The sequence below is a fragment of the Natator depressus genome, chromosome 8, assembly GCF_965152275.1.
Source record: "Natator depressus isolate rNatDep1 chromosome 8, rNatDep2.hap1, whole genome shotgun sequence".
Classification (NCBI taxonomy): Eukaryota; Metazoa; Chordata; order Testudines; family Cheloniidae; genus Natator; species Natator depressus.
In genome coordinates, this window is record NC_134241.1 from 46,504,647 (window position 1) to 46,516,798 (window position 12,152).

General features: G+C 43.2%; 2 protein-coding genes across 2 annotated transcripts in view; one reads left to right on the plus strand and one right to left on the minus strand.

Moving 5' to 3' along the window:
- FIRRM (FIGNL1 interacting regulator of recombination and mitosis) overlaps positions 1-8,051 on the minus strand; it is a 32,475-nt gene extending 24,424 nt beyond the window's left edge. The window contains exons 1-7 of the mRNA XM_074960928.1: positions 7,885-8,051; positions 5,548-5,587; positions 4,461-4,549; positions 3,011-3,115; positions 2,135-2,275; positions 787-949; positions 404-488 (exon numbers count right to left, since the gene is read on the minus strand). Of these exons, the coding sequence (XP_074817029.1) occupies positions 404-488; positions 787-949; positions 2,135-2,275; positions 3,011-3,115; positions 4,461-4,549; positions 5,548-5,587; positions 7,885-7,983 (722 nt within the window). The 5' untranslated portion in view covers positions 7,984-8,051. The remainder of the gene's footprint in view (positions 1-403; positions 489-786; positions 950-2,134; positions 2,276-3,010; positions 3,116-4,460; positions 4,550-5,547; positions 5,588-7,884) is intronic.
- Positions 8,052-8,075: 24 nt separating this feature from the next.
- METTL18 (methyltransferase 18, RPL3 N3(tau)-histidine) lies at positions 8,076-11,572 on the plus strand. The gene is made up of 2 exons (XM_074960937.1): positions 8,076-8,142; positions 10,156-11,572. Exon 2 carries the CDS (start codon positions 10,416-10,418, stop codon positions 11,517-11,519), a length of 1,104 nt encoding a protein of 367 aa, XP_074817038.1. The 5' UTR covers positions 8,076-8,142; positions 10,156-10,415; the 3' UTR covers positions 11,520-11,572.
- Positions 11,573-12,152: the final 580 nt, after the last annotated feature.

Genomic DNA, 12,152 nt, shown 5'->3' on the forward strand with positions numbered 1-12,152 from the left:
CAAATGCCAAGGAACTCAGAGACAGAACCACTCTAGCCCCATTGTGACTATTTATTGAAGCACAGAAGGGATACAGGATGCGTCAAATCGGTGACAGAATCTAATCAAACAGTGTCGGTGGAATTCCAATTCAGACCCTTGGGGAACATTTAAATCATAATATTGTATTTAGAATTTATTTCCTTAACACAATATAAAAAAGATCAAAGAGTGTTTCACTTTCTAAGGCAAGGCTCATAACTTTTTCAACTGAGAATGCATTACTAGCTGAACTTCAGTGGGAATCAGGGCCCCACCTCCCATAGGCACTTTTGAAAAGCCTAGCTTTAAACAAGTTATAAAACAGTGGTTCTAAAATACACTTGGGATACACAACAGCAACATTCAAAGTATTAAAACATACTTGATTATGAACTTCCATGTGTTGGCATGAAGGGCATGGTCCATGTTGGAAATGACAGAGCAGATCTCCAGCACAGTATGGATCACTGCAGAGGAAACAGTAAGTAAGAGCAAACAAACACTGAGTTTAAATAGACCTGTATATTCAATGCCTGAAAAAAAACAAACACAGCTGTCACATCACTGCATTTGCAAAACCACTTCCAGTTTTTGAAAACTGACCAATTATCAAGTGCCGAATGCCCTCAACTCCCACTGAAGGCAACAGGAATTGAGGGTGCTCAACATCTAGCAGGAAGTGCTCTGCATCTTAGGGGATCAGGCCCACTGTCTGTAGAAAACAGGGGGCTGGGCAGGATAAAGAAACATCCTTCATATACACACCTGACACCATATCTACAATACTGTCCTCAGCAGAAGCAGATTCCATAGAGATCATATCAAGCAGCTCCATAAGCTGCTTTTGAAGAGAATAGGTCTCTTTAAACAGAGATTGGAGGAGGTCAGAAATCAAGTGCAGGCACCCACTGTACAGTGACTCGCTGTCCTGTAGGAAACGTGGGATTAGGGAGAGTTAGAAAATGTCTGAGAATAAAGATCTGATGTTGCTCCTGCTGAAATCAATGGGAATTTTGTTACAAATGTCAATGGGTGCAGAATCAAGACATACAAACATCTACTTCAACTCACACAACCAGCAAGAGCTGTAGATTTTAAATAGCCATCTGTGGTTACTATGCATGAAATACAAAATCCCACTCACTTAGGGCCTGATCAAAAGACCAGTGAATCAGCAAGAATCCTTCTAGTGATTTAACTGAACTTTGGATCAGACCCTTGATGCATGACTCTAAAATCAGATTTCTACCAAAATCTAGCACCATACTTCATGACAAACATAGTTGTATCCCAAAAGTTTCCCAGTACTTTAAAGTGTTTCTTAATAATAAATTGCCTACTGGAGGAGAAGTCCTTAGGCAAAGGTCTCACTGTGTAATTTGGCTCCATAAGTATTTAACGTTTCTAATAAGCAAGGAAGACAAGCTCAAAAGTGAAACTGATGCCAGTAGGATGGATAACAAATTACTATGTCTTATGATACTGGCACTGCTTACAGCAGGAAAGATTTCAAGTACAACAATCAGTTTTCTTCCACATGCAGGTGCTGCAAAATGCGATGCCAACATGTTTTTATACATAATGCAAAGTATTTAATCCCAATCACAAGTCTGCCTTGAAATTTGCACTGAATCATAGAGTTAATATTAACACATCCATAATCACTTACAGCTCTGCAAATCCACTGAAGACAATGGGCTTACATGGGTGTCAGAGGGCCTAATTAGCTAAACAAGTTATTGGGCACAATACAGGAGTAACCGGGTGAAGTGTAATGGCCTGTGGTATACAGATCAGACTAGATAATCTAATGATACCGTCTCATCTTAAACTGTAGGAATTTCATCAGAAGAACCTTTATTACTGGTAACAATGCACAAGATGGAAATAACTGAGCTTGGCTTTCAGAGGTCAGGCTGAGTTTGCAGGGCTGGCAGTTGGAAAAGCCATCTTCATACTTGTAAACTGAGCACATTTGAACCAATATTGAGGCAACAAATATGGAAAGCCACAAAAGTTACTTTTCAAAGCAGAATCACACCTCAAAGGATTTTTTAAATGATCTATAACTAGATCTAGAATCTTTTTTTCTCCTATTAATCCAGAGACCTACCTTGCAGTGCATAAATGTGTTTTTGATTACATAAAGAACGGAAGAGGGAAGGGTACGGATACTCTCTAGAGGCACAGGCTCCTGCAGGGTACAGATATGTCGCACACAACCCGTCAGAGTTTCCAGCAGCTGCACCATAGTCTGCAAGTGAGATCATCATCACTGAAGGCACAATCTATAACAATACACTGCAGCAGTTAATTCAAAAAGCAAAATTATAAAGAATCTCTTCCGTTTTGCATTTGGCTAAACTGTTCTCTGCCTTTTAGGACATTAGCAAATGGAAAAGTATTAGGAAGCCAGAAAGATGAAGGAAGCTCTGTAAAAAAAAAAAGCAGTTTCAGACCACAGCTTTTCTGTGATGTCATACTCTCTTTACGTGAGAGTCATGTTTGTACAGGGAAGGGGTGGGAAGAGGCGGGGCAGGGCCGGGGCCTCACGGAAGGGGTGGAATGGGGGCGGGGCTGGGGCAGCCTGGGGGGCTGGTCAGTGGTGCCGCCCTCAGGCCAATGTACTAGTCCTCATGTGGCCCTCGTGGTCATTTGAGTTTGAGACCCCCTGATACAGAGTCAATAACAGATAAACATGAAACCTCACAATGCAACAGGATGAAAATCAAGACTAACAGTGCTGAGGGCTGAAGGCCTAAGGCCCCAATCCTGCAAGTATTTATACACATGCTGAACTACCCTTTATCAACGGAAATATATGGACATTGCCTGACATATTCAAACTAGCTGCACTATGACAAATCCAGAACTGAATTTTACATTCAGTTGTTACTGGCACAAACACTTCACAAATCTCTCCACAGTTTTGGTAAAAAACATATAATCACCTAACCACTCCTCTTACAGCCCATTTCAGTAGACTTACCTGTAAAACATTCCTCACTGCTTTGCATAATTCTATGTTCTGGCTGGTTAGTCCTTTGGCTTGACAGGATAATTCATACAACAAATCATCAAATAATTGTATTGCCTGTCAGAATAAAGCAAATTAAAATAAAACTGATATTAATTGACTCCAACATATAGCCAGTATAAAACAAGGGCACCCATCGTACAGCCACTTTCATCTTTGGTATGGAGGTGTGGAATGCAGAGACTTACGCTTCATAGCCTAGCTGTTTGAAGCAAGAAGTACTGCATGCCAGAACCTGCAGTTTCCATAGGTCGCACTTCTATTTAAGATGAGGGCAGATATCATGTGTTCTGTTATTACACAGAAATGAGTCTCTCTATAGTTAGTTAAAAAGAGCTTCCCATTTAACCTCCAACCCCAACTTTAACCAATATTAACATTACTACCAATTTTATATACTACATCATACCCTAGAACAGACTTTTCTTAAGTTTGGTTCAAATCAATCATTTTGGAGATACAGAGTTTTGTTTTGTTTTAAAGGCAGTTTATTATTCTGAAAAGGTTAACTCTTTCAGTTCCTAATATAGGAGGTTTGGAGGTCATGTCTTTTTGAAGATTTGTTTTTTCTTTTGTTTGGTCTTGATGCTTTAGAGTTGTTAGTTGTGGGATTAGAAAGATATAAGCAGCTCTTTCCAAGCATATACAGAATGTTGCATCGCGGATGTGGTAAAATTACACAGGTTTAGGATATACACATTATGAACCACTTTCTTTCTATGCTCTGAAAACCTGTTGAGGATGATTAATATTGGGGTAGGAACCGACCAGGAGCTCTTACAGATTTCCGATTGTCTACAAGCAGGGTTTCTAGGGAATTAAACTTCTACAGACAATGGGAGCTAGGCAACCCCTATTGTAGTTTCTTCTGTTTCATTTAAAATGTGACTAATTTAAGAATTTCAGTATAGCTATAATAAATAGGGAGTATTTCATGTTGTCAGGATTGACCATATCCTAGGTTAACTTGGCCTTACAGGTTATTTGCTACAAATACTTTAGTCTTGGGCCTTGCAATTTATTTAGCCAAAGAAGCACCCTAAAGTTCTAATAATAAATAAATAATCATAATCATAATAATGTAATTTTGCATTTGCTTATCATCTGTTTTCATAGGTCAAATTTTCTCAAAATAGGCTTTTAAAATTCACTTTATTATTGACTACATCATGCATAACATCATTGGCCCACTCCTCCTGACATTGAAACTAACAATAAAAATCACAGAAGCAGGACTCAGGATATAAAATCATGAGATCGTTTTAGAGTGAAAGGGAATGTATTTCAAACATTAGCTTGATTTCAAAACAAGAATTCTATCAAACTACTACAGACCTTGTAGTAACCAGGTTTCTAGTATTGTGTTGATGTTTGAGTCTTCACATTACGGAAGACATCATACCTTGGGTAACACTTTTGAGAAAAAGGTTTGCTCTAATTCTGAAAGGTTGATATGAGGCAGAAACATTTCAGTCAGGATCCTCAGCACACCTGTGAAGCAAAATATTTATAGTAAAGAAGAACACCAAAATGATCAAAAAAATACCACTACCGAAGTCCCACTATAATAAAAATACTTGCAACTGCACAAGTATTCTTTCTGACAGTACAAGGGGATAGCAACCCTAACAAATAAATTGATAGCCTGAGAGGGTTCGGAGGGAAGGAAGGAATCCCACTCCACCCCCATAGCAACGCACATTTGGAGAGGTGCATGAATGTAGGGATCTTTACCTTCCCAGGAAGCAACAATATGATATACAGCACTATATCCTATAGATAGGATACCAGGTCACATTGACTAGTAATTTGAATCAATATGACAACCCCTATATATAAGCTTACTGTAGGCCAAAATCTAAGCATGGACAACACCTATTGAAGCTAATGGAAGTTGCACTTGAAAATGTGTCCCTGTATATACATCCTCTTCCAGTTCCCCCTCTCTTGGGTGATCCTAACACCTGCACTTTTAAAAAGAACACCTGAGGCACTCGAGCAAACTTTTAAAAAATGGTTTTCAGAGCTTCCTTAAACTGTCACCTACTGTCTGCATTTCTTTCCCCCATTCTTTACCAGAATATTTATAATACATGTGATTGCCTTTCTAATTAACCTGCAAATACCCTCTTACCACAATCTGGTTTTCGTGAGCTTAGAACCACTTCCATGTTGATGACAAATTATGATACCAGTGTACAAATGAGACAGAAAGTGAAAAGATTCTATTTTAAACGAATACCCTAGCAATTATCAATGGCCCAAAAGGGAAAACAAGATCTTCATACACTCACATGCATCTATTTCTCTTTTTGTTTTTAAGTTGTTCAGAATGTCTGTGATTCTTGAAGGTTGTCTTACAAAACCAAGGAAGATTATGTTATAGAAGTATTTGTAATTAACACAGGAGCTACAGTACAATAATTGTAATACAAAATGATTTATAGGGAAGAGGCACTGTAACACCAAATAAAGTTATCATAACTTACGAATATGCTCAGTCCAGTCGTCAGAATTTTGATACATAGAGTAAAAATGTTAAAGAAAAGAAACCCAAATATGTACTGAAGTACAGACTAATCCCACTATGGAAGTTGCTATGACTCCAGTTCTGCAAACACTTAAAAGGATGTGGTAAATCAATGGCACTGTTTCCATAGTAGCATCCACCATGAACTTAAATGCTTGCACGATTAGGACCAATATAAATACAACTATATACACACAGATACATATTCAAAGTGAATTTGAAGGAAAAAAAAAAGGTACTTAACTACTTTAATCAAACACAAAAATGAACAGAATTTTGTTTATAATTTTGAATTATTCCTACTTTCCAATGCATTCCAGTAACACCACTCTCTATCCTACTTTTAATCAGATTGTCTACATAAAAGATAGTATGCAGTGTAGTTGTAGTCGTGTAACGTTTCCAGGATATTAGAGAGACAAGGTGGGTGAGGTAATATCTTTATTGGACCAACTCCTGTTGGAGAGAGACAAGCTTTTGAGCCACAGGTTCTTCAGGTCTGGGAAAGGACTCCCAGCAGCAAAAACACCCTATCTCCCCTGTGAGTGAACACTTTTCATGCATCCGATGAAGTGAGCTATAGCTCACAAAAGCTTATGCTCAAATAAATTGGTTAGTCTCTAAGGTGCCACAAGTACTCCTTTTCTTTTTGCGAATACAGACTAACACGGCTGCTACTCTGAAACTTTTCACAAAGTGATCACTCTGTCTGACTTATGTCCTCATCCTCAAAAGAATCCTGCACAGTGCTTTCAAAAAGAGGAGCCTGGGAGCTTAAATTCATTTCTCTGCTAGATGCTAAAAACCATGGACCGAAGAGACTGTGGATTTATGGTTTATTACAACAATCTGCAACCTATAAACCCCCTCCTTCGTCCTATAATTGAGGAGGAGTAAACAAGCCACTCTACCTTGAATGGTCCCTTACAATATGTGCTAACTACTTATGCTAAACAATCTGTTCCACTTTGTTTTTTGCTGTGAGGCTGGCAGTTCCCTTCCCAGACCTGAAGAACAGCTCTGTGGGGCTCAAAAGCTTGTCTCTGTCACCAACAGAAGTTGGTCCAATAAAAGATATTACCTCACCCACCTCGTCTCTCTACACAGAAGATTAACAATCAATAATTTTAAATAACTAAAAGTTGGTACTCATAAGTTTTTTTTACTCCTCTTTTATAATTCAGTGTCAGAATTAGAATCTTCTTTTCATTGCAGTTTTCCTTTTACATTTTTATTCTTGTAAAGTATGTTATTTTAAGAGGATTATTATAATTCAGGGTTGCTAAATTTCAAATTTACCCTTTTGGAATACTGAATTATTTTTACATTGGATTTTCACTTTACTGCACTGCTGTTACATTTGGTAACCAGGCCCACATGTTCTTTATTTTCAGAACTCCGTGATACTCTGTTATTTTTACTTTGGTAAGTTCATCTTTAGAAAAGTTAAACTGAAAAGCTGTGACCCTGAAAGCTGCTCTGTGAGGGAGGTGCTGCACTCAACCAGAGCCCTGAAGGGGCTTAACAGTATGAGGGGTCAGTGGGATAAGTGTGCAAAAACTAAACACAATACACTGCAATGGAAGTAGGGACGAAATAAGAGAAACCGAGTGACAAGTGGTAGCTAAGGTTGGAGAATAGGGTAAGAAAGGCTATGGGCTGTACACAGTAATGGGTGTCTGGTAGTCAGAAACCAACAGTGCTGGGCAATGGAGACCCTACATAAACCCATCAACCCTATGACTGCCCTAATGCCGCCCAACAGCTACCCCACATCAGCTCTCATCAGTGCACAGACACCCACCCTATCCCTGCCGCCAACACTGGCAACTCTGCCCCTGTGCCATCCCATCAGCACCTGACACCAGTTCCTTTCCTGTCACAGCAATACCCCACAGTGACACCCCACAGCACCCTGACCCCAGCCCCACCCCAGTGACATCCCGCAGCACCTCAGCCCCACCGACACCCTACAGAGCCCCATCCCCATCCTAGTGGCACCCCACAGAGCCTCAGCCCCATGACACCCCCCAGCCACATCCCTGCCCCAGTGACACCCCGCAGCGCCCCATCCTCGTACCACTGACACCCCACATAGCCCCCAGCCACATCCCTGCCCCAGTGACACCCTGCAGCGCCCCATTCCCACCCCAGTGACACCCCACCGCAACTCAGCGCCACCCTTGCCCCAGTGAGACCCTACAGCGCGCCAGCCCTGCCCCGGTGACACCCCGCAAGGCCCCACCCCCACCCCGCAGCCCCTCGCCGCCCCCGCCTGGGCCCCGCGGAAGGATATGAGCAGGCGGGGCAGGACGCAGGGCAGCTCCCGACGGCAGAGCGCCCCGTCCCAGCCCCCCAGCTCCCGCAGCAGCAGCTCGGGGTCCGCCGGGGACATGGCCCGAACCGGCTCCGTCCCGCCGCGGGAGCCACGCCGCGCCTCGCGCTCTCCCAGCAGCCCCCGCGGCAGGCGCCGCGCTGTGTGGGGCGGGGCAGAGCGCGCGGCGGAGTGAGGCGGCCGGGCCCGGCACAGGGGCGGGAAGGGACGGTGCGGCCGGTATGTATCCGTGCGCGCTAGGGCTGCGGGGGGGGTCCCGGGGCAGGGTGAGTGACCCCCAGCCAGGGCCAAGGGGGGGTCCCCGGGGTAGGGTGAGTGACCCCCCCGCTCCCCGCAGCCAGCCAGGGCCAAAGGGGGGTCCCCGGGGACAGGTTTGTTCTGGGGAAGCAGCAGACCGAGCACGGGAGTGGGCACCAGGGGACGTGGCCTCTGTTCCCAGCTGTGCCGTTGGCCTGTTGAGTGTCTTCGGGCAAGTCACTCCCCTGCTCTCCGTGCCTCTTTCCCCTCTCGTCCTGTGTCTGTCTGGTCTCTTTAGCGATTGCAGAGTCTTCAGGACAAACGGTCTCTTGCTGTACGTGTGCAGAGCCCGGCACGGTGGGGCCCTGATCTTAGACTCCAGAGGCTACTGTAGCACAGACAGTAATGTGAGAAGAACAGCGGCCGAGGCCCTATTCCTGCAAACATTTATACACGTGCTAAACTCTACTCACAAGATTGCGGGACTCCATTAAAGATAAGAACCTCCCAAAGCAGTGGGGCTGCTCACATGAGTAAAAAGAAAAGGAGGACTTGTGGCACCTTAGAGACTCCTTTTCTTTTTACGGATACAGACTAACGCGGCTGCTACTCTGAAACCTCACAGGAGTAAGGTTAAGTAGGGGTGAAGTGTGTGCAGAATTAGTGCAACTGCAGGCGGTGCTAGTGGAGAACTGGAGTAGTGCTAGTCTGTGTGGTTGGATCTAGTTTTCAGACTAGAGGGATGTGAATATGAGCCATAATATTATTTAGATATTAGAATTTTTATTCAAATTAGAAATTGTCTCATTTCTGGCACGGTTTCCGACTGATGGTGTCACTTTTATTGTTAAAGTCAGGACAAAGCCAAACCTATAATACCAAGTGAGACTCAGATGCCCTGAAAAAGAACAGGACAAACCCTGGCATAGTAGTTCAAAATAGAGCAAGTAGAATGCAGAGTAATAATCTTAATTTACAGGCAAGAATGAGACCACAGTCTGAAATTTGGAACAATCACATTTTCTTGTCAGACAATCAAATTTGAAATTTTAGTTTCCTGTAGACAAGCAATTTATATCTTGAACTTGTTGGTGTACTTTGGAGGGAGGAAGGCTGTGACTAAAGCACAAGATTAAATTATTCAGGAGACCAGAGTTTACTCAACTCTGCCATTCACTTCCTGTGTTACCTTTCACAAATCCCTTAATTGTCTTTTGTTTTCTCCTCTGTGAAATGGGAATAGTAATAATTGCTTACCTCAAAGGGATGTTACAGGGTGGCATTAGATAATATTTGTAACTTATGTTGTCCTTAGGACAGAGGTGAAAGTAAGCCAGTACGGCCCGGTACGGTGTACCAGCAAGAGCCGGTGCACCGTACTGGGGCAGCCCGGCTTCCCCAGGGGGCAATTTAAAGGGCCTGGGGCTCCCAGTAGTGGCTGGAGCCCCAGGCCCTTTAAATAGCCGCCGGAGCCCCACCGCTGCTACTCCAGGGCTCCGGGGGCTATTAAAAGGACTGGGATGGTAGAAGTAGGGGAGCCGCAGGCCCTTTAAATAGCCCCCAGAGCCCTGGGGTAGCAGGGGCTCCAGGAGCTATTTAAAGGGCCGGGGCTCCAGCTGCCTCTGCCGCCCCAGTCCTTTAAATAGCCGCTGGAGCCCCGCCACTTCCCCAGGGCTCCGATGGCTAATTAAAGGCCCTGGGCAGTAGAAGCAGTGGAGCCCTGGGCCCTTTAAATAGCCCTGGGAGCCCTGGCCTGCTGCTGCTACCCCAGTGGGGGAGGGGAGGAGGAAAAGGGGGGGCACTTACCTTACAGGGTGGGCTGGGGCTGGCTCTGACCCCCTCAGCCCCGCCCCTTCTGGGGGCCAGAGCTGGCCCCAGCGTACCGGTAAGTCACTCGACTTACTTTCACCCCTGCCTTTGGATAGGTACAAGTGCAAAGTATTTATCTTTCAATTTAATGAAATGTGATATTTGACATATATTCTCTTTTTATAGAATTCAACAGATGAATATGCAGAGAAGGTGGACATTATACCTGCAAAGTAGAGGCTTTCATAGTGATGAATAATGTAAAGATCTTTGCAGACAGTTTTTACTTACAGCAGAGCAGCCTTATAGCCAGCGAGCAAGTTCTTATCTGCACAAGCCATAGAAGAAAAATCATATTTATATTAACAGTTTCATTGGCTGAGTGTCTGCCCTATTGTAACTTTGGATATAAGCTGTGATTTATTTTTTTCGTACTTCATAGGAAAATGGCTTTTCAGTTTAACTTCTCTATTGAAGAGAAAGCAGAAAATGAACTCGAGACTCTTGGTGATACAGCCTTGCAGCTGGAATCTGCACAGGCTTCTTTGAATCCAGGCGGATCTACAGAAAAGAGCAAAGAAATTTCATCAGTAGAAAATGTTGTGCACAAGGAGTCTCTGTGTGCACATGAGGCAACACCCAAAACTGCAGCTCCATTAGCAAACTGTAGCCCCAATAAAAGCCAGGTCCAGGTGCTGCCAAAGAAACAAGCCCACTTTAAAGTTGCCAAAGAGCATAAGATTCCTGAAGATTTCAGCAAAGTGTTAGAAAATAAAGTTATGGAAGCTGTACAGGGCCTATACTATGTAAATATTTCCGTGGTGGAAATGACCCTTTCAAATGACTCCCATGAAGAAGACATAGTGTCTAAAAGTATTTCTTCTCACTCTGATCTTATCACAGGCATCTATGAAGGGGGGCTGAAAATATGGGAATGCACTTTTGATCTCATGGATTATTTGTCAGAGGCTGAAATGCAGTTTATCAACAAGACAGTCTTGGATCTTGGTTGTGGGGCTGGGCTGCTGGGAATAGTTGCATTAAAGAGAAAAGCTAAAGAAGTCCACTTTCAGGACTATAACCACACTGTGATTGATGAAATAACCTTGCCTAATGTGGTGGCTAACTGTACTGATGGTGGTGGTGATGGCAGAATTAGTGAACCTCCTTCAAAGAAGCACAAGAAAGCAAACTTCGTACCAGCTCTCATGTCTAAGTGCAGATTTTTTTCTGGAGAATGGGCTGAGTTTAGCCAACTCATGTTAAGTGGCAACAAACCCTTTTCAAAGTATGACCTTATTCTCACGTCAGAGACCATCTACAATCCTGACAACTACAGTGCTTTGCATGATACGATTTCTAAACTATTGGTTAAAAATGGCCGTGTGTATTTGGCTAGCAAAGCACATTATTTTGGGGTGGGAGGCGGTGTGCATATCTTTGAGAAATTCATTGAAGAGAGGAATGTGTTCAGGACTAGAACTGTCAAAGTTATCGATGAAGGACTGACGCGGTACATTATTGAAATGGCCTTTAAGATTTCCAGTTAATCCACTCATTCCTCATTGTGCCTGTTAAATATCTTAATAAAGATGTGATTTATAGCCAGATGTCCCTCTGCCTTTTTATCTGTTGAGTTGTTCTGAAATGTCTTATAGGTCAAGTTGCTTTTTCCTTTGTGAGAGTGGGAGAAAAAGGTGAAGAATTCATTTTCACTATATAATTGTATATATTTGCTTTTTTCATACTAGTTTTTATAAGTGTTGTCAGAAGGTGCCAAATTGACAAGGCGAGGCACTCTTAAATTCTCTGTCTTAAAACAGATAGAGAAAGCAGCTGTACAACTTTCTTCATCCATCTACCTCCTCTCTTCTCTACAGGGACCACCTCTACAGGTAAGGGAACTCAGCTTCCATTCCAATTCAATTCTTGGCCTGTCTGCTGAGGCTGCCCAACAAGGGTGTTGGTTAATACTCTGTGGTTGTGGCAGTGACACTGGTCCACTAAAGACTGGACTGAAACCAATTAATTGAACATAGGCCACTGAAGGGTCATCAGATGGTAATTACTAGCAATCAACCCTCACCGGGGCTTGATTTAAAACTTGTAAATATCCTACTCAAACTACAGACTTGCATCCTACCTACCTAAAAGTCTCTAGCAAGGTCTTCACATTCTGTCCT

Bases quoted from the DNA above. Each gene is read 5' to 3' on its own strand.
- METTL18 (XM_074960937.1), top strand. From the start codon at position 10,416: ATGGCTTTTCAGTTTAACTTCTCTATTGAAGAGAAAGCAGAAAATGAA.